The following is a 22,360-nucleotide window of genomic DNA, read 5'->3' as shown; positions in this document are numbered from 1 at the left end:
TAGTGAAGCCACGCCCATTTTAGGAAGAATTTTATTATAAATAGGGCCCACTGCTTATATACTTTGTATTTTCGCGAAAGAAGTACGACACCCGAGAACTTTTGGCATACTAACTATATCCTTACTATGACCAATAAACATACTCAATTTACATCACAAAAAAAATGTACTGTTAGTATTAGTATTTGAACGCAGCTCAAAACTCTTCTCTTTGTTGTCACGGCCTTGTTTGAGTTTGCGGAGATCTATATTAGTCTCAGCCATTGGTATGTATGGCTGGTTAAAGTAACAGTGGGATAAACTATATAAGGTCAGCTGACGCTTAAACCGACTAGCAAAAGCCTAAAACTGACCCAAACCAAATTGTTTATACATTCTGAAGTTAAATGTCGATTTGGGTGTCAAACGTGTCATTATAGACTTAACCAGCAACAGTGCAGTTACAGATGAAGCTGAAGGACAGTTATGTCACTGTGATTGTTTGGTAACTCCCCTTGATCACCACCTGGTGGACATACTCACGCTGCACTAAGCACAGGAAAGGAAACTTTCAGAGCAAAGTAAAGCTGGGTGTAAGCATTGCGGTTCATGGGACAGTTGTGTGCTGTAGCAGCAGAACTCGTTTGAATAATCTCGTCATCACTAATCTGAGGTATGTTTTAATTACAGCCTTTCTCTATTGGGTAATATTGGATTTGTAATGGAATTTTGTTTTGAATATCGCAAGGTCATCTATCACCGGTAGCATTCGTTTCCTGGCTAGCTAACTAGCTAGGAAGACCTTGATTTCACCATTTCCACAGGCACTCAACATGTCTTTTGACAGTCTGTCCAGGGGAAAGATGGCCCTATCGTCGTTGGGTGTGTTGACTGCAGGAGGTGCAGTGTTGCTCAGATGCTTCACCAGACGGTGAACGCATCAGATCTGGAGTTTCACCCACCATTTTACCCATGGACTCAGTGGCATGCTGTCATCTCTTGATCATGCCAGGTTAGATCACCTCCTTTATGTTATTATCACTCATGTGAGGGGATGTTTAAATGGCTCCCTGAGAAACACGTTGAGGTTACACAATTCTCTCATGCCTCTGTTGTTTTGTCCCACAGTATCTGACTTGGATATCAGGTGTTTTCTGCCTGTCATAGTATGGAATACATGGCCTTCTGAAACCTTGTAGAAGTCTTGCAGACATAAGCTGAAGTCAAGGTGCTTGCTGAAAAGGTGAGAGCAAATGACTTGTGTTACTAAAGCATACATTCCAAAATATAGCAATCAGCTGTTTTTATAACATCTACTAATGAGAAATACAAAAAATGAATGTTGACGCATGTTTTCCCAGTAGATGGCCCTGACGACTCTGTAGAGATGTTGACACGTCAAGGGACTACTTCGGACTACTTCTCCAAGATTCCCCAAACAAGAGGCTGCTCGTGTGTCGAACAATGGAGCCCTACCCCCTGACCTCAGCTACATAGTCAATGCCAGGTAATGGGTGATTCTGTAGGCTGTTTAAAATAGGTTCACCCCAAGCAAGGTCTAAAATGTACATATCAAATGTATTTATATAGCCCTTCTCACATCAGCTGATATCGCAAAGTGCTGTACAGAAACCCAGCCTAAAACCCCAAACAGCAAGCAATGCAGGTGTAGAAGCACGGTGGCTAGGAAAAACTCCCTAGATAGGCCAAAACCTAGAGAGGAACCAGGCTATGAGGGTGGCCAGTCCTCTTCTGGCTGTGCCGGGTGGAGATTATAACAGAACATGGCCAAGATGTTCAAATGTTCATAAATGACCAGCCTGGTCAAATAATAATAATAATAATAATCACAGTAGTTGTCGAGGGTGCAGCAAGTCAGCACCTCAGGAGTAAATGTCAGTTGGCTTTTCATAGCCGATCATTAGGAGTATCTCTACCGCGCCTGCTGTCTCTAGAGAGTTGAAAACAGCAGGTCTGGGACAGGTAGCACGTCCGGTGAACAGGTCAGGGTTCCATAGCCGCGGGCAGAACAGTTGAAACTGGAGCAGCAGCACGGCCAGGTGGACTGGGGACAACAAGGAGTCATCATGCCAGGTAGCCCTGAGGCATGGTCCTGGGGCTCAGGTCCTCCGAGAGAGAGAAAGAAAGAGAGAATTAGAGAGAGCATACTTAAATTCACACAGAACACCGGATAAGACAGGAGAAGTACTCCAGATATAACAAACTGACCCTAGCCCCCTGACACACAAACTACTGCAGCATAAATACTGGAGGCTGAGACAGGAGGGGTCAGGAGACACTGTGGCCCCATCCGATGATACCCCCGGACAGGGCCAACCCCACCGGACAGGGATATAACCCCACCCACTTTGCCAAAGCACAGCCCCCACACCACTAGAGGGATATCTTCAACCACCAACTTACCATCCTGAGACCAGGCCGAGTATAGCCCACAAACATATGACTGTTTACACAGGTTTAGTTCCTTGCTTTGAATCTAGGGACATTTGTAGCTTTCACCTAACCCTCCCTGTTATGGCCCATTTCGCTAATTCTGCTGCCTTTATAGATTATAAGCACAAGTGAATAGCTGAAGGACGTATCCAAAATGGCATAGAAGTAAGACGTTTTTGTCCCGTGTAAATATTCTGTTTTTTGGGGGCGTTTTCTGTGTGCATTTCAATATATTGAAATCTCTTTTTTTTTTTACATTTTAGAATTAAATATACCTTCCTGCAACCCGCCTCACCCAATATGGTATGGATCTGATATTTTTTAGACCTTATAACTGGAACCTCAAGAAGTTAGCCAGCTAATTAGCTACTAGCTATTTAGTCATTGTTAGCCACTGCTGGCGGTCTTTACCTTTAGCTCAGACACCAGCTGCTTTAGCCCGGATAATACCTGCCAGTCTGCACAGCGTGATATCAGCCCTGAGCATATCGTTCTGCTTTTTTCCGCTACATTACCGGATTCCTGCCGCAAGATCTGGACCATCAAACCTGATCATCGCAGCTAGCTAGCTGCTACCGAGTGGCTATTGTGGCTAAAGGCCTTGTCCAGAAGCAAGCACCAGTTAGCCTCGAGCTAGGCCCATCTCTCAGCTAGCAAACAATGTACACCAACTACAATACCTCTCTTGCCAATTGGCCTGGACCCTTTGTCGACAAGGAGCCCCGCCGATCCATCACTGCTGGTCTGCTGACGTAATTCAGCCTATGTGCTCTCAACCGGCCTCTGTCGGTGAAGACCTATCTGCTAGCCCTGGCCCACTAGCCTTTTGAACTCCTGCTCGCCTAGTGTAGTAACGACTACTGAACGGCGCCCTGTTTCATCTATTGCTGCTCATTGGACCCTATGATCACCCTCGGCTACACAGCTGATGCCTGCTGGACTGTTCATTAACACGGTACTTAATTTTGTTTATCTGTCCAGAGTCTGTGTGTAGCTAACTGACCCTCTCTGCCCATTCATCACCATTTACCCGTCGTTGTCTTAGCTCTCCCAATCAACACCTGTGATTGCTTTATGCCTCTCTCTCTAATGTCAATATTCCTTGTATACTGTTGTTTAGGGTAGCTCTCATTGTTTTATTTTACTGCGGAGCCCCTAGTCCCGCTCAACATGCCTCAGATAGCTCCTTTGTCCCAGCCGCCACACATGCGGAGACCGCACCTAGCTTAACTGGCGCCTCCAGACATGCAACCTCTCTCATTGTCACTCAATGCCTAGGTTTACCTCCACTGTACTCGCACCCTACCATACCCTATGCCCTGAATAAATCCTACCACGCCAAGAAATCTGCACCTTTTTATTCTCTGTTCTGAATGCCCTAGATGACCAGTTCTTATAACCTTTAGCCGTACCCTCATCCTACTCCTCCTCTGTTCCTCTGGTGATGTAGAGGTTAACCCAGGCCCTACGTGTCCCCAGACACTCTCATTTGTTGACTTCTGTAACCGTAAAATCCTTTGGTTAATGCATGTTAACTTCAGAAACCTCCTCCCTAAGTTTGCTTTATTCACTTCTTTAGCACACTCTGCCAACCCTGATGTCCTAGCCGTGTCTGAATTCTGGCTTAGGAAGGCCACCAAAAATGCAGAAATTTCCATCCCCAATTACATTTTTCATCAAGATAGAACTGCTAAAGGGGGCCTATATGTGAATTGATTGCCCCCCCCCCCCCCCATCTATCGGCAGAGTTCGTACTGTTAGGTAACCTAAACTGGGATATAGATGACCTTAATCTCACACAAATTATCAATGAACCTACCAGGTACAACCCCAAATCTGTAAACATGGGCACCCTAATAGATGTGATCCTGACCAACTTGCCCTCTAAATACACCTCTGCTGTTTTCAACCAGGATCTCAGCGATCAATTCCTCATTGCCTGCGTCTGTTATGGGTCCGTGGTCAAACGACCACCCCTTATCACTGTCAAGGGTCCCCTAAAACACTTCTGCGAGCAGGCCTTTCTAATCGACCTGGCCCGGGTATCCTGGAAGGATATTGACCTCATCCCGTCAGTAGAGGATGCCTGGTTGTTCTTTAAAGTGCTTTTGTCACCATCTTAAATAAGAATGCCCTTTCAAAAAATTGAGAACTAAGAACAGACATAGCCCTTGGTTCACTCCAGACTTGACTGCCCTTGACCAGCACAAAAACATCCTGTGGTGCACTGCACTAGCATCAAATAGTCCCCGCGATATGCAACTTTTCAGGGAAGCCAGGAACCAATATACACAGACAGTTAGGAAAGCAAAGGCTAGCTTTTTCAAACAGAAATTTGCATTCTGCAGCACTAATTCCAAAAAGTTATGGGACACTAAAGTCCATGGAGAATAAGAGCACCTCCTCCCAGCTGCCCAATTCACTGAGGCTAGGAAACACTGTCACCACCGATAAATCCACAATAATTAAGAATTTCAATAAGCATTTCTCTACGGCTGGCCATGCTTTCCACCTGGCTACCCCAACCCCGGCCAACAGCTCTGCACCCCCTGCAGCAACTGGCCAAAGCCACCGCTTCTCCTTCACCCAAATCCTAACATCTGATGTTCTGATAGAGCTACAAGATCGGGATCCCTACAAATCAGCTGGACTAGACAATCTGGACCATCTCTTCCAGTATTTCTACTTGCACATCCTCATCTGGACACCTATCACTCCAGTGTTATTTGCTAAATTGTAATTACTTCGCCACTATGGCCTATTTATTGCCTTACTTCATTTGCACACACTGTATACAGATTTTTCTATTGTGTTATTGACTGTACGTTTGTTTATCCCACGGGTAACTCTGTGTTGTTTTTGTCGCACTGCTTTGCTTTATCTTGGCCAGGTTGCAGTTGTAATTGAGAACTTGTTCTCAACTGGCCTACCGGGTTAAATAAAGGTGGGGGGAAAAAGGACAGTTGTGAAGGAAATGGTCTTATGAGTGTGCGGTATTCACAATCTGCCTCCGGCTTTCCTTGCAGACATGGAGGAGAGAACTACGTGTTCTCCTTACTGACAGGGTACTGCGACCCCCTGCAGGGGTCGAAGTGAGAGTGGACCTCTACTACAATCGTTATTTCCCTGGCAAGGCCATTGGCTTGGCTCGTCCCATCTTACAACAAGGTTCTAGAGTTTGAGGATGGTGAGTGGTCTACATTGTGTGTAGATTAGACTCTTCTCTTTATCAGACTAGGATATCACACACCTGTACAAAACCACTAGATATGCACTGTGCATGTTCAACGGCAACCCTTTTTCCTGATGACATCGCTCCACACGCACCTCAGCTACTATGAGCCAGGTGGCCAAAGATGTCTGCACCTGCCTGAGGTGGACAGTGTGACCTGAGCATGATCAGAGGAAATGAATGGGACTGAAAGTGTGTGGCTCTCAATTATAGTTCTCTAAGCTGCCTACTTTGTTGAGCAACTAGGTCATACATTTTTTATCTAATGCCGTTGATACTTGTGACGGATGCCAATGACGGTATGCTTTCTTTTTCTTTACAGCTACTCATGGGGTCTGAAATCTAGGTACCATTGGTCTATTACATGAAGAGACACAGGTGCTCACTTTTTGAAGATCTGGAAGATAGATAGCATACAGACCACCAAAATAAGACAGCTCAACTTCATAACCCACTGGAATTGTGATACAGTGAATTATAAGTGAAATAATCTGTAAACAATTGTTGGAAAAATGACTTGTGTCATGCACAAAGTACAGTGGGGCAAAAAAGTATTTAGTCAGCCACCAATTGTGCAAGTTCTCCCACTTAAAAAGATGAGAGGCCTGTAATTTTCATCATAGGTACACTTCAACTATGACAGACAATGAGAGAAAAAATCCAGAAAATCACATTGTAGGACTTTTTAATTAATTTATTTGCAAATTATGGTGGAAAATAAGTATTTGGTCAATAACAAAAGTTTATCTCAATACTTTGTTATATACCCTTTGTTGGCAATGACAGAGGTCAAACGTTTTCTGTAAGTCTTCACAAGGTTTTCACACACTGTTGCTGGTATTTTGGCCCATTCCTCCATGCAGATTTCTTCTAGAGCAGTGCTGTTTTTGGGCTGTTGCTGGGCAACACGGACATTCAACTCCCTCCAAAGATTTTCTATGGGGTTGAGATCTGGAGACTGGCTAGGCCACTCCAGGACCTTGAAATGCTTCTTACGAAGCCACTCCTTCGTTGCCCGGGCGGTGTGTTTGGGATCATTGTCATGCTGAAAGACCCTGCCACATTTCATCTTCAATGCCCTTGCTGATGGAAGGGGGTTTTCACTCAAAATCTCACGATACATGGCCCTATTCATTCTTTCCTTTACACGGATCAGTCGTCCTGGTCCCTTTGCAGAAAAACAGCCCCAAAGCATGATGTTTCCACCCCCATGCTTCACAGTAGGTATGGTGTTCTTTGGATGCAACTCAGCATTCTTTGTCCTCCAAACACGACGAGTTTAGTTTTTACCAAAAAGTTATATTTTGGTTTCATCTGACCATATGACATTCTCCCAATCTTCTTCTGGATCATCCAAATGCTCTCTAGCAAACTTCAGACGGGCCTGGACATGTACTGGCTTAAGCAGGGGGACAGGGAGTTGGGAGTGTGACTGTTTGAGGTTGTGGACAAGTGTCTTTTTATACTGATAACAAATTCAAACAGGTGCCATTAATACAGGTAATGAGTGGAGGACAGAGGAGCCTCTTAACGAAGAAGTTACAGGTCTGTGAGAGCCAGAAATCTTGCTTGTTTGTAGGTGACCAAATACTTATTTTCCACCATAATTTGCAAATAAATTCATAAATCCTACAATGTGATTTTCTGGATTTTTTTTCTCTCATTTTGTCTGTCATAGTTGAAGTGTACCTATGATGAAAATTACAGGCCTCTCATCTTTTTAAGTGGGAGAACTTGCACAATTGGTGGCTGACTAAATACTTTTTTGCACCACTGTAGATGTCCTAACTGACTTGCCTAAACTGTAGTTTGTTAACAAGAAGTTTGTGGAGTGGTTGATACACTTAGGTTGGCGTCATTTAAAACTAGTTCATGTAAATTTCCGACTTCAACTGTATATCTTTTTATTTTTTACTGGGGTCAACAATTTCAAGTTTTGTTTTTCAGGTCTTTTGAGGTCAGGCTTCATGATTGACAGCACTGAATCAAAATAGGACAGGTGTTAGGAAAACTGGCCTATTATCGCACAAACATTCTGTACACATTTTATGTGCAAATACATAACATACACATACATGTGTAATCAATAAAATGCATTTCCAATGACCAGATTGTTTTTGTGGTAAGGAAGGGGAGGGTGATTAATTACATTATAACCTGATGGTTCTAAGTATTCACCCCCTTGGATTTTTACACATTTTGTTGCGTTAGTTGGATTGAAATATATATTTTGATATACAAAAAATACTCAATGTTAAAATTAAATTCTACAATTTTACTAATTTAATAACTAAAATATAGTTGTCAGGAGTTCAATTTGGATGAACAAATCACATAAATTACATAAAATAACTGTCAGATAATAGGGGTTGACATGATTGTGTAATGACTACCCCTTCCTTTGTCCCCTATATACACACCTCTGTAAGGTCCCTAAGTCAAGTATTGAATTTCAAGCACAGACCAGGGAGCTTTTCAAAAGCCTCATAAATAAGGGCCGTAATTGGTAGATGGGTAGCAATAACAAATCAGACATTGAATATCTAAGCATGGTCAAGTTAATAATTATGCTGTGGATGATGTATTAAACCACCCAGACAAATTGAAGATAGTCATCCTTCTGAACTGAAGGACAGGAAGGAAACTGCTCAGGGATATCACAATGAGGCCATTGGTGATTTTAACAGCTACCGTGTTCAATGGCTGTGATAGGAGAAAACTGAGGATGGGTCAACATTATAGTGACTCCATAGTAATGACCTAAATGACAGAATGAAAAGAAGAATACACATACAGAATACAAATAATCCAAAACATGCATCCTGTATGCAACAAAGCACTGAAGTAATACTGAGGGGGGAAAACACGGCAAAGTAATTCACTTTTTGGCCTAAATGCAAAGCCTTATGCTTGGGGAAAATCCATTATACTCATTAACTGCCTCCTTATTTTCAAGAATGGTGGTGGCTGCATCATGGTATGGGTGTGCTTGACATCGGCAAAGACGGGAGTTTTTCAGGATACAAAGAAATGGGATGGAGCTAAGGACTGGCAAAACAATAACCTACAACAAAATGTCAAATCTACACTGGAGTTGCTTACCAAGAAGACAGTGAATGTTCCTGAGTGGCCAAGTTGTATTAAATCTGTTTGAAAATATATGGCAAGACTTGAACATTTCTGTCTAGTCCCAAACACCTTGACAGCTTGAAGAATTTTTAAAAGAAACATTACAGGTAAATATATTTTAATCACACTTTGACACAAAATGTGAAAAAAAAACGGGGTGGGGGGGGTGGGGTGAATACTTATGATAGGTTGTGTTTATGAATGGAATTTGGACACTATAGAGAGTTTTAGTCACATGCACAGGGTTGCAGGGTACAGTGAAATTATAAAGTTTTGAGATCCAACAGTGCAGGTCAAGTCTGGGGGGAGGAGGAGCAAGTAGCTGACTAGTGGTGGCTATTCAGCACAATAAATGTCCATTAGGTGGGGGCAGGGCCTGTTGAGGTGGGGGATGTTCATAGGGGGAGCAGCAAGGGGTGGGAATGGTGACAGGGGGAGCCGGTGGGGACTACTCAGCAGCCTCACGGTCTCGGGGTATAAGATATTGGATCGTCTTTCAGTTTTTGCCATGATGCTCCTATACTGCCTGCGCCTGAGTGATGGAAGCGGGGAGAACAGTCTGCGGGGTCTCTGATGATTTTCTTTGCCTTCCTGCGACACGTGGTGTTGTTGGTGTCCTAGAGGGCAGTCAGTATGCACCCAATGGTGTGATTGGCTGAGTGTACCACCCTCTGTAGTTCCTTGTGGTCAGCGGTGGTGGAGTTGCCGTACCAGGCTGTGATGCAGCCCAACAGTATGCTCTCAATGGTTCTCCTGTATGACACTGTGAGGGCCCTTGGGGACAGGATGAATTTCTTCAGTCTGTCATGCATTCTTCACCAAGTGCTAAACGGTTTTACATTGGACCCCTGATCATGCAATAACTTGGGGCATGCACAAAACCAAAGCAAGCAAAATGACTGATGAACAGCACTGCACTTATGCAATGTACCGTGTATGAGTCAACTTTATTATTTGAAATTAAGTCATTGTAAGATACTGAACACTGTTTGCCACTTTGCTCATCCACATTCCAAAGCATGTCTATTTAGCTTTGAGTTATATTGACTCTACAGGCTCCACTGTAAAATGCTCTGAATGTCAATTGCACAAACACTACAATGAGTAGAGTACAGTATGTAGGAGTGTGCAAGCCCATCTATAGTGCAAAAACATACCTGGCTGTAGTATATCTTAAAACACTGGCCAATTGCTAGTGCATTTATTTTTCTACAATTTTTTAAATCAAATGTATTTTTCATCAATTTTTCAAAGCTGTGATGAGATTTGTCCTTCAACTATTAGTCATAGGGAAGTATAACTGCTTCCAATGTCCAGTGGCAGGTGCATCCATAGAATGGGTCCAAAGTGCATTGAATTCAGTGCAACATTGAAGAGATGTGTACAGCTGTTCCTCTTGCTACACATTGCACTGTCCTGGTTTAAATAAGAGGTTGAGTCATTCCCATTGAGTGCTTTGATAATAAAACATAGTAGGTAGCTTTATAAACATGATTAAAACCAATAAATGTAATGTCTGTCAAAGGTTGAAGTCTCGGTTTGATATGTCGTTAGCTAGCTAGAGGAAACAGAAGCGTCAATATAGCGGAAGTGGTACTGCCCTGAACGATTCTAGGAGCGAGACGGAGGACGGAGGCTGCATCTCTCAGAGAAAAAAAACAGGAATTAGAGCCGTAAATATTGTGAGTTTGTATAAACGGGGACCCGATGAAAGTGCATTTATGTGTTAGGTCTTTATTTATTGTGTTCAATATTACACAGTATATTCGTTTCGGTGTAATTATATTCGTTAGCCATCATGCTAGCTCTCTAAATCAGACAGCGCTCTTCTGAAGTGGGCCGAACAAGGACTTGCTAACTGGCAATCATGACACTTTGTTCTTGCAAGCTTGCTGACCTAGGCCATGTACGCAACTGAAAATCGTTAGCTAACTGTAAGATACTCGTTAGAAGCTGGATAACGTTACATCGTAGTACAAAATAACAATTGACTTGTCCCTATTTAAATGGACATGAGAAGTCGATAACCCTCAAACATCGTATTTTTCAGCTAGCGAAAGTTAGCTTGCTACTTTCCCGCTAGCCATTATTTGACATATCCTCCACTCTCCTGACGTGCTTAGCTGCTACTACTAGCTGATCTCTCGACTAACATCCCTACTAGCTATCCGCTAGCAGGCTGAGCACAGGCCTTTGCGGCTAGGTAATAATGTCACAATCTGACCTGCAACGTTAGCGGGATAATTGTGTAGATTGTTGGCAACGCTACATCTATAAGAAAACAATTATTTGTTAGCCTGCTACGTTAAATTATGGTTTTGTTTAACAATAATGGTAACCAAAGTTAGGCCGTTTGAAAAATGCCGTAGCGTTTGTTAGCCAGCTAGTTAGCTACATCAAGCGTTTTACCGCAACGTCGTTAGTTAGCTAAAGCTAGCTAGGCAAATCTCCGCCATCCAGACACCGTTTTAATAATGTAATAACTAAAACGTCAGATAGCAAACCAATATCTTAACTATTGAGACTAAATCATATTTAGTGATTTGGAGCGGGTGAAGAGATCTTAGGGTCGATTGGTTGTTCTGTCAGAATTGGCTAGCTGGAGTAACTAGCTAGCTATCTAACTCGACGACATGTAACTAGGTAGCCCAACGGCCCCACGCATTGCTGCCACAGTACTAGACAAGTTACTTGCGAGACCATTTTCAGGAACACACCACCATGACGAAGTTGTATGGTATCCGGACTCGTACAACAGCGGCCATGCACCAGTAAAAAATGAAGGCCGAGTGTAAAAAAATATATATATATATATATATATAAAAAAAAAAGTAGTACGAGCTACATTCAATTGCATTCCTATTTGAATTCATAGTAAATTGCATAATCATGGCCCAAAAGGTAGTATGAAAGTAGGCGATATAATTCTCCCCTAGCCATGAATTTACAAGACTTTCCGAAACTAACCAAGAAGGAACCTACTGCCCCTCTTGCAGGTGTCTCCTCTCAGCAGTTTGAATAAATGCTGTAATTTACCAGTTATATGACGTAGGTATATTTAATGACATAGGTATATTTAATCTCAATAGTCCTTTCCCTCATCTGCACAGACATAAGACAAAAAGAAAAAGTCCCACCTTACTACGTTTCTCTCTCACACAGACTGAAAAATGGACAAGAACGACCTAGTACAAAAGGCTAAGCTCGCTGAGCAGGCAGAGCGCTATGACGACATGGCTGGGGCCATGAAGTCTGTGACGGAGCAGGGCGGGGAACTCTCCAACGAGGAGCGCAACCTGCTGTCAGTGGCCTACAAGAACGTGGTGGGGGCACGCCGCTCATCCTGGCGCGTCATCTCCAGCATCGAGCAGAAGACAGAGGGCAACGAGAAGAAGCAGGCCATGGCCAAGGAGTACCGGGAGAAGATTGAGACCGAGCTGCAGGACATCTGCAATGACGTGCTGGTAAGAATAACTGTTGTGGTCTACCCTGTGAAAGGGGACTTTTTAAATTTCTCGCTAGGCAGATATGCTGAGTTCAACACCAACACATTTCTTTCAGGGACTTCTTGACAAGTACCTAATTGCCAATGCGACTGCAGCTGAGAGCAAGGTTTTCTACCTGAAAATGAAAGGCGACTATTATAGATACCTGTCTGAGGTAGCAGCTGGAGACGCAAAGAAGAGTAAGTAGGCAATAGTTCATTTAGAGTTACATAAAATGGGACAATGCACCAAATCACATCGTCATGACTCGTGAAACTCCTAATGGATCAGATGTGTGCATAGGGGAATATGTTAAAATATTCTCTAAAGATGTGATGAAATGCGCTGCCGCACACTAAGTGCATGTTGGAATCATGGCATTGCTCAAACTCATCTTCTTCCTTGTTCCTTTTTAAAGCCACAGTGGATAACTCCCAGCAGGCATACCAGGATGCTTTCGACATAAGCAAGAAGGAGATGCAGCCCACACACCCCATCAGGCTCGGCCTGGCCCTCAACTTCTCTGTGTTCTTCTATGAAATCCTCAACAACCCAGAGAAGGCCTGCACCCTGGCCAAAACGGTGAGAGTGACTTCAAGTGCCAAGTCATGCAGCCTCATCTTTTACCCCCAAGACAATCAATAGCACAGAGCTTCACTCAAAGCATGCAGAGCCATTGTAGCGTGTCTTGTCTTGACAGTTTCTGCATTTGTATGAAGGGGCCTTGGCACAGTTTGCAAAAAAATGAAATTGGATTTAAAATGGCACCTCTGCTTCAGTTATTTCTGCATGCCACTATTTACCCAAAATGATTAGTGGCAGTGTACATGTGTATAGTTGAGGAATAGCTGTGTACTGGAATAGCTGGTGGCAGTTTTGCATTCTATTCTTAGTGTAATTTACTCTTTACAGGCATTTGATGAAGCCATCGCTGAACTTGACACCTTAAACGAGGATTCCTACAAAGACAGCACCTTGATCATGCAACTACTAAGGGACAACCTGACTGTAAGTTCTGTTTATGTAATCACATTTTTTTGTATAAATAGTAAATGGTTTGATACATCTTCCTCTTGTATTGTCATTTATTCTATAGTAATTTCATTGATGGTTCCAGTTATATGCGTCTGTTTGTAAATTGCTATGGCAATGTGTTTTTTTCTCTCGTTAATTCTAACGTGGAAAGTTCCAAATGCAATTTGGGGAATATAATGTAACAAATCTTTACCTCTTTGTAGCTGTGGACATCGGAAAACCAGGGAGACGAGGGAGAGACCGGAGAAGGAGAAAACTAATGGAATTGCACTGTTAATCCACCTACACTCTTAAACACAAACAGCTTATAAACATCCCCCTCCACTCCATCAGCCCCTCCCCCTTCTGTATGACAAGCAGCCTGAATTGTTCCTGACCAACTAGTTTACCCCTCTCAGGTCACTGAGGCGACAGGGTAATGTTCAGTTGTTAGCAGGTTGTCATTTTGTTTGTGAAAATAATGTGGTTGTATTGAGTAGCGAGTCCATGTTTGTGCGCGCGCGTGCTAGATCATATGTCTGTGTGCCTGTGTGTATGACTGTTTGTGTTGGGGGCCGGGGGGTTGTGAATTCTAATCATCCTTCATTTCTTTGTCCTACCTAGCTGGTTAAACATTTTTCATTCTTTTTTTTTATGGTCATTTTTTTTTAGTGTGATTCGTCATGGTATTTGAAGGTTTTATCTTATGGTTATTAAACTGGCAGTTAATTTTCACCTAACACTGTGATGCTAAGTGTTGCATTTTCTTCCCCACTCCACTATTGCTTGCTTTTGAAGTTCTGACACGCAGTACAATCCTGTATTTAACTAACAGTGCAATTCTGCTGTCTACTCATACAGAAAGGAGGCAGGCTGTATTGTGACACTGGCATCTGGGTGTTTTGCTCTAATCATGATCACAATTTTAACGGTTTGATTAAGGGACCCCTTCGTTCGCCATGTTAGATTTTCTTCCATAAGACATTCCACCAGAATTATATTAGGCATTCTGAAAGGCAGAACTCTTTTTGAACAAAGTGTGGATTATTGTCCTAGTGGTGTAACTCACGGTTCAAGATCAAGCGCTGCTTGAACTCGGTACAATGAAAATTTGATGTGCTTAAATGTACCTTGTATTTTGCAAGATTGACTATCTTTCTGTAAAACCTACAGTAACCTTTTTTCAACGTTAATTGAAAATGTCTTATCACACTGTATCAACCCTGCTTGCAAAATATTCCTCTTAAAGCGGTTGTTTTCTCCAATGTTTCTGTGCCTGGGTTTCTCTCCTGTCTCTTATGGACACTTTATTTCAGACTGCCAAAATGTTCAAATTAATCTTAGACCAATCAAGAGTCTTCATTCAATTCTCATGTTTTAGAATCTAAAATGTATGAATCAAGGTTGGTAAAGGTAAGGAACTGTATGATGTCATACTTCTGCTTACTTGCCCCTGAACATTACTGCTTTGAAAATGACCCTCAGAAGGAATTGCTGTCCAATTTATCGGGCTTGTTTGACAGTGCAGGTGACTGCTGACAGACTGATCTATGAAGAAACTTGCATCATCAATAAGTTACTTATTTGTAGATCAGTTTACGCATTCATTATGGTTTTGATCCTCTTGAACACAGCCATTGTGAAGCAGCAGATTGGAGACCTAACCTATACCACAACCCAAGTAAGAAGCAGTGTCACAATACCATGCATCCCACATAGAGTAAGACACGACTACATATGTCAGTCTGTTTTCTTAAAGATGCACCACATACTGAGTATAACATATTTAACTAGGCAAGTCAGTTAAGAACAAATTATTATTTACAATGACAGCCTACTCCAGCCAAACCCGGACGACACTGGGCCAATTGTGCGCCGCCCTATGGGACTCCCAATCACAGCCAGATGTGATACAGCCTGGATTTGAATCAGGTACTATAAGTGACTCCTCTTGCACTGAGATGCAGTGCCATAGACCACTCGGGAGTTAGAATCCTCTGAATATATAAAAAGGCAATTGGTGAATGTGGAACAGCCTTTCTTGCTTTGTTTTTACTGACCAGTGTTCTTCTAGATTTGTGTCTTAAAAACCATCCTAGTTTCACTTACTGTACATGTTAAGGAAACTGAAAAGTTGTTTAAGGTAAAGGTCATCTTTATTTTAACGATATTTACAAAGTGCATTGTACAATTCCCAAATTATTGAATGTAGATGAAAATCAAAATGTGTGTAGTCAGTCAGGGCAACCCCACACTCCAGCAAAGTGTGTTTTGCCAATGAAGTACAGGTAACTGCCAAAATAAAGGAAACACCAACATAGTATCTTAATAGGGCGTTGTGCCACCATGAGCCGCCAGAACTTCAATGCGCCTTGGAATACATTCATACACACCCATAGAATTAGTAATTTAATCAAATCTCTATAGTGACACCATTCGGAATTCCATCATTTGGAGTATTGTTGATGGAAAATGCTGTTTCAGAAGCGGCTCCAGAATCTCCCTGCCCATCCTGAGACCCCTCCTTTCAGAGTCACTGAGATCTCTTCTATTCATATTTGCCAAAATAATGGGCCACTGGGCATTTTTATATATGACCCTAAGCATGATGGGATGTTAAATTGCTTAATTAACTCAGGAACCACACCTGTGGAAGCGTCTGCTTCGTATCCCTCATTTTCTTACGTGTTTTTTTATTTTGGCATTTACCTGAATATAAACTGTTTACATCATTGGTTTTAGCTCTTCATTTAATTGTTGAAACAAATGTTTGGTCTTTGCAAAGTGCAAATTAACAGTGGTCAATTTCACACTTCGCTAGCCTAGACATATACTTCAAAAGTATGCAACATTGAGTGGCGGTACGAGTTTTGTTGTTTTTCGAATCCCAGAATGTAGCTTTTCAATGTACATGGACTACTTTTTCACGCGGAGGATTAGTCGGGCCGTGTCATTATCATAGTTTATAAATAGGTAATTGAAGAATATTCATGGTCGCGGAGTGAAAAGGCAGGTGTTTCACGGCAATTATCAAATTAAAACAGAAACATTTTACTAAGTTTTAGGCCAGAACTTTTTAAATTAAAGAATTTGAGCTGTTTCCACCTTGGCCAATTCAATAAGGTAAGACATTCTACAATATATGTATAAATGTATTTTTACTGCAATTTATTTCGATTTCCATTAACGTTAGTGATGCTGGGTTTGATTGGCAATTACTAACTTCTTGGCTAGTAGCTAAAGTAGCTGGTATTGAATGTTAGCAAACACATTGGGTTTCAAATATATGTTGAACTCTGATGGTTTACACTAACGTTAACTTACTGCTTTCTACAACTCGGTAGTCTGTTTCAACTACTAACCGGCTAAAATAGCTAGCTAACATTTTAATGTTAGTTAGCAAGCTTGTGATGTGTCAAGGATAGACAGTACACATGTTGTAATGATCCAATCTTTTAGGTTTACTTGTTTTAAGACGAGATAATACAAATTTACTGGCATCTAACTAACTAGCGAAGTTAATAGGTCGCTACTTTAGGTAACTGGAGTATCCATGTCAAACCTTTACACTCCCGGTGGTGGCCATGTGAGAGCAGAAATACTCATACTATCATGTTAAATAGCTAAAGTAAACTTTGGTGATCGTCATCGTGAGGTTGTCATTGTTGTGTAACAATAGTGAAGTTTTTATGGAAGGTCAGGTGTTAGTATAGACCCCACAACCAGTTCAGACAGAACTGAGTTGCCCTAAAAACGCCTTGATTGGCCATCCTGATCCTCAACTGGTGAACTCCATTATGTGACCCCTCCCCTCACAGCCACCCCAAGTTTGTTTTATTTATTTGCACCAAAGAAAACAAGCGATAGACAACAATACAGATACTAAATAAATAATGGGTGTAGTATGAAAACCACACTACAAACAGACCGTGTGTCAAGTGCCAAAGGTCAGATAACCTAACTAGCCTACACTTGTAGGCAACTTCATATAATACAGAAGTCAATGAAAACCAGGTGTTTTAATAGGCATATGCTTACTTTGATTTTTACCTTACGCTGATTAAGATGAGATGTTTACATGACTATTTCATAATCTGCCTACTGCCGTAATCAGTTTAATATCGAATTATCACTGCACATGTAAACGTACTGGCTGTTAGATTTTGTTGTCTGCCAGTTTCACCCCCTCCCGCTATGATCTTCACTATCTCTGTCTGCAGGATGAACAGCAGTGGTCAGTCATACCCATTGGCCTCCCTCTACGTAGGGGACCTGCATCCTGACGTCACAGAGGCCATGCTCTACCAGAAGTTCTCTCCTGCTGGGCCCATCACATCCATCCGTGTCTGCCGTGATGTCATCACTCGCAGGTCCCTAGGATACGCATACATCAACTTCCAGCAACCCGCTGATGGTAATATTATTTTTGTGATCAGATTTGTACTCTGTATCAATCATGGACAAATTGATAAGCTGATGGCAACTCGCACCATATGAGAGTTCTCTTAATTAGAGCCACTCCAAAGGTCAACTACATTAAAGTAGCTATTTGCTTTGATCAAGGGGATTTGAAGAATAATCCTGCTAATGGATTAATATTCCAATGAATACACAACTTAAATCCTATATTAGGTTATTCATGGACGTGTGTGATTAGCAGATGTCTGATGCTGTGTTTCTCTTTATACGTGTCATTTTTTTCCCCAGCGGAATGTGCTCTGGATACAATGAACTATGAGGTCCTCAAGGGTAGGCCTATCAGAATAATGTGGTCTCAGCGTGACCCAGGGCTACGGAAGTCAGGAGTTGGAAACATTTTTATCAAGAACATGGACGAGTCCATTGACAACAAGGCCCTGTACGACACATTCTCAGCCTTTGGGAATATTCTGTCTTGCAAGGTAGACATTGCATTCTTGTCTTTGAGTGTCAGGGCATAATTTATCTGTACATCATTTCTAACATGCACTTTTCATTTCAGGTAGTGTGTGATGAGAATGGCTCCAAAGGCTACGGCTTTGTTCACTTTGAAACCCAAGAGGCAGCCAATCGTGCCATTGATACCATGAATGGAATGCTATTGAATGACCGGAAAGTGTGAGTGAACAAATTCCTACCAAGAGCTGTTTATTCTATCTGTAAGGTACCTTTTTTTTACCCTATTTTATTTACATTTATTTCAAACGATATATAAACCACCTTGAATTTAGTGAGATGTAAGTAGGGGAAGTGCAAAGGCAATCTGTAATGGTTAGGGAGGAGGAGGGACTATTGATTTGGTCAACGTTGTATCATTCTCAGACAGTGATGCACGTTTTTGCAGATAACATTTTCATGTTCTTTGCTCAGGCTAGAGACAGGTAGTGACTCTGGCATTGCAGACCCAAAGGCCCATTTCCTGGGGGGGAAATGTCAGTTGTCCACGATTAGGTGAGGGAAATGGTAGACATTTGTTCCTGTTTTTTTTTTTTTTTTTTTTTTTTTAAATCTTTTTTTTAAAATAATGTTTGGTCTGTTGACCACAAAGTTGAGACTTGCAAGACTTTCTAAATTTAAGCTATGAAAAAGCTTAGGCAGCAGATTATCATTCAGCATTTCAATAATTACAAGTAGTGCTTAATGTAAAATTAAAGGTATACATCAACCACTTGTCTCATATGTTGCGATGTGTTTATCAAGGTGAGAAAATCATTGTCTCCACACTGATATTCTGGGATGTGGAGCAGTTTGTTTGATATTTTGTAACGAGACTGACTGTAGTTTTATATTTCTCTCTCTCAACTGTTCCTGGTGACGGGTGTGGTGTTCAGTTTTGTTGGCCACTTTAAGTCCCATAAGGAGCGACAGGCTGAGTTTGGGGCCAAAGCCATGAAGTTCACCAATGTGTACATCAAGAATTTTGGCGACGACTATAGTGATGAGAAACTCCAGGAGGTCTTCTCTGCATTTGGTAAGAACATCCTGAAGTAGGACATATGACAAGCTTTGACATTCTATTCCTTTCTTTGGGCACTAGTATAAAGTGGTGGTTGATGTTATAGCTATTTGATTTAAATGAACATTCTGGAACATCCATGCAATCAGATGTTTTGGGTGGATTGGCATGAAAGTTTATGAAATCTGGGCTCCTTCTCTGTTCTTGGACTCCTAGGCAGGACCCTCAGTGTGCGGGTGATGATGGACGAAAGGGGCCGGTCTCGTGGATTTGGCTTTGTAAACTATGAAAACCATGAGGATGCACAAAGGGTCTGTATTTGGGGTTTTATGGTAATACTCTATGTGCCATCTCCTTGTCAACCAGCAGGCTGTCATAGTGTGAAATGGGGAACATGACATCTAAAATGTGGCATTTTGAGTTGACTTTGATGGACTGCTTTTAGGCAGTTGAGGAGATGAATGGGAAAGAACTCGTTCCTGGCCGAGTTCTGTATGTGGGCCGTGCTCAGAAGAGGATGGAGCGACAGGGGGAGCTGAAACGCAAGTTTGAGCTGATCAAACAGGAACGTATCCACCGCTATCAGGTACTGTGAGGAAGTGCACACCTGTGGTCTTAAGAAAAATATATTTAATATAATTTATTTTCTTGTTGATTCAGGGGGTCAATTTGTACGTCAAGAACTTGGATGATGGGTTGGATGACGAGAAACTCAGGAAGGAGTTTGCCCCTTATGGCACCATCACCAGTGCCAAGGTAGAAATATCCATAGTTTTTCATGAGTAGTCATTTCTGCTATCCAATGATGTATCACAAAGGCTGAAAGAATCATGTCTGGATCTGTGTAATATCTCTGCACCTCTTAACGTCATGGTTTTCTCTAACCCTTTCCTCCACTCAGGTGATGACGGACGGGGGCCACAGCAAGGGCTTTGGCTTCGTCTGTTTCTCGTCTCCCGAGGAGGCCACCAAAGCGGTAACTGAGATGAACGGCCGCATTGTGGCCACAAAGCCGCTGTACGTGGCTCTGGCCCAGCGCAAGGAGGAGCGGAAGGCCATCCTCACCAACAAATACATGCAGAGGACCATGCCTGGCCCAGTCATCGACTCCTACCAGCAGGCAGGCTACTACATGTCTGCTGTGCCTCAGGTCTGTAGTACGGTTGAAGGGAGGGGGCTGGCCCTGGAAGGGGATGTTTTTATCTGTAAGATGTTTTTTTTTGTAGCCCCCAAGTCGCACCTTCTACAACCCCAACCCTGCAAGCACCATGAGGACATCTCCTCGCTGGGCTGCACAGCCACCCAGACCACAGGGTGAGTCGGAGGCAGATATTTTTGAGATATTGGAGCTAAAATAAGTATATGACTAAAGCATTACTGCTACTCTAAAATGTCTATTTGTTACACAAATGTGTTTGATGCCCTATTGACATGGCATGTGTTGTGTTGCTGTCAGCACCCTACTCGGGCCAGTTTGTCAGGTCTGCTGTTCCCCGACGCGCCTCCACCCCCATCAGCACCGTCAGACAGGCCTCCACCCAGGCTCCACGCATCATCAACTACACACAGAGGATGGGTAAGGGATACACACTAGCTTACTCAAAACATATACTTGCTGTGATGCAAAAACCGAACAGTAATTAAGACACCCCCATCTCCAGCTAACATTGGCACACAGACAGCAGGAGGTCGGGCAGGCATGTCTGGTGGTATGGTCCGAGGCACCCAGTATAAATACTCATCAGGGGTGAGGAACTTACAGCAGGTCATCACTATGCCTGCACCAATGGCAGTGCAGCAGGTAATCTCGTAAATTGCATCCTTTCCCCACAAGAAATGCCATTTTTTTTACTCAACTGTTCTTTTAGAGGTCCATCCCAGTGGTAATGTGTATTGCATTGTGTTTAATCTTTCCTGCTGTGTTGTAAGGTTGTTACCCAGCAGATGATGGAGCCAGCGGTGCATGTCAGAGGCCAGGAACCCCTCACTGCCTCCATGCTGGCGGCAGCCCCTCTCATGGAGCAGAAACAGCTGCTTGGTATGTAACTGGAATGTTATTGGGGAGTGTTCATGATCTGTGATGTTCTGCAGTCAATCCTATATTGGAGGGTGTTGAGATGCCTCACTGGCACTCTCCTCAATCTAATTTGTTCTCTTTCCCTTGGTTTGCAGGTGAGCGATTGTACCCTCTGATCCATGGCTTTCACCCCAACCTGGCTGGTAAAATCACTGGGATGCTGCTGGAGATTGACAACTCTGAGCTGCTGCACATGCTGGAGTCACCCGAGTCCCTGCATTCTAAGGTACGACAAGCTTCCATTCCCTCTGTCCTTTCAGATCAACTTTTACATGGAAAAAGGAAGCCACTTATGATTGTTTGGAGTTTCTTGGTGGTGGGTTATCATGGTCATAGTTGTTGTTATGCTAATCCCATGCGTTCTCTCTCTTCACTGTTCTCTCCAGGTGGATGAGGCAGTAGCTGTGCTGCAAGCCCACCAGGCCAAGGAAAACTCTCCTAAGAAGTAGAGAACCCTTTCAGGTTAGGTTATGAGTTAATAGTAGTTACTATGCCAAAATTGACCACACATGTCATTTGTGACAGTAAAGCAGTTGTTACTGAATTTGGATTTTACATGTATTCCAGGACTCTGCGAAGAAATCGCTGAAGGAGGAAAAAGTTAAAACGAACAAAAAAATAGTAAAATTTTGTAAAGGGGGGAAAAAAGGAAGTTTTGTAAATGGCACTTTTGATTCAAATCTGAGAATTTAATTAAAATGTATATCTACGGGGAAGAAAAGCTGTTTGCAATGGGTTATGTTTATTCTACTTTTTGTTTAAAAAAAGAAATGTAAAATAAGAAAATAAAGTCTTGGTGTTTTGTGCATTGAACCTGTATATCACTTCTCATTTGTTGTGCTTCATGGATCTGTGGACTGAAATCTCCTTACATGTTCCTGTTAGATTAGTGATCAGTTCCAATCCATAGACTGTAGTGAAAAGGATTGTGATGTACTGTAATTCCATGGCGAAGTGGGATAATGGCCTAATACACCAAGGGGATCTGAGGTGAAAACAAGCTTGAGGCAAGAGGGGAAAGGAATTAGTGTCTGGATGTCCCAAAAACCACATGC

At 42.5% G+C, this 22,360-nt stretch overlaps 2 protein-coding genes and 1 long non-coding RNA gene across 7 annotated transcripts; all 3 read left to right on the top strand.

Moving 5' to 3' along the window:
- Positions 1 to 507: 507 nt before the first annotated feature.
- On the top strand, positions 508 to 7,771 carry LOC118939463 (uncharacterized). Of its 3 annotated transcripts, none has more exons than XR_016487444.1 (6): positions 508 to 652; positions 827 to 991; positions 1,108 to 1,222; positions 1,344 to 1,486; positions 5,460 to 5,620; positions 5,988 to 7,771. It is a non-coding gene; the product is annotated as an uncharacterized LOC118939463 (long non-coding RNA). The 3 variants fall into 3 exon arrangements; XR_016487446.1 differs by having other exon boundaries at positions 1,341 to 3,388; XR_016487445.1 differs by having other exon boundaries at positions 532 to 652; positions 1,341 to 1,486.
- Positions 7,772 to 10,409: 2,638 nt separating this feature from the next.
- LOC100136193 (14-3-3B2 protein) lies at positions 10,410 to 14,033 on the top strand. The gene is given in 8 exon segments (NM_001124469.1): positions 10,410 to 10,476; positions 11,957 to 12,258; positions 12,356 to 12,479; positions 12,698 to 12,861; positions 13,192 to 13,271; positions 13,274 to 13,279; positions 13,281 to 13,287; positions 13,518 to 14,033. Coding segments are annotated over 7 exon segments (732 nt in total). The 5' UTR covers positions 10,410 to 10,476; positions 11,957 to 11,964; the 3' UTR covers positions 13,575 to 14,033.
- On the top strand, positions 13,529 to 22,118 carry pabpc1l (poly(A) binding protein, cytoplasmic 1-like). Of its 3 annotated transcripts, XM_090203711.1 has the most exons (18): positions 13,529 to 14,974; positions 15,127 to 15,225; positions 17,514 to 17,707; positions 18,001 to 18,194; positions 18,275 to 18,390; positions 18,643 to 18,723; positions 19,104 to 19,243; positions 19,445 to 19,539; positions 19,674 to 19,814; positions 19,889 to 19,984; positions 20,130 to 20,378; positions 20,455 to 20,542; positions 20,685 to 20,804; positions 20,890 to 21,029; positions 21,158 to 21,266; positions 21,401 to 21,531; positions 21,692 to 21,767; positions 21,873 to 22,118. In XM_090203711.1, exons 3-17 carry the CDS (start codon positions 17,515 to 17,517, stop codon positions 21,752 to 21,754), a joined length of 1,956 nt encoding a protein of 651 aa, XP_090059837.1. In that variant the 5' UTR covers positions 13,529 to 14,974; positions 15,127 to 15,225; position 17,514; the 3' UTR covers positions 21,755 to 21,767; positions 21,873 to 22,118. The 3 variants fall into 3 exon arrangements, with proteins under 3 accessions (XP_090059837.1, XP_090059836.1, XP_021422494.2); XM_090203710.1 differs by lacking the exon at positions 18,643 to 18,723; XM_021566819.3 differs by lacking the exons at positions 13,529 to 14,974; positions 15,127 to 15,225; positions 18,643 to 18,723 and adding an exon at positions 15,941 to 16,416.
- The last annotated feature ends 242 nt before the right edge of the window (positions 22,119 to 22,360 follow it).

The sequence above is a fragment of the Oncorhynchus mykiss genome, chromosome 16 (genome assembly GCF_057628025.1).
Source record: "Oncorhynchus mykiss isolate SJ-2025 chromosome 16, ASM5762802v1, whole genome shotgun sequence".
In the NCBI taxonomy this organism is placed as follows: Eukaryota; Metazoa; Chordata; class Actinopteri; order Salmoniformes; family Salmonidae; genus Oncorhynchus; species Oncorhynchus mykiss.
This window is presented reverse-complemented; position numbering and strand designations above follow the sequence as displayed.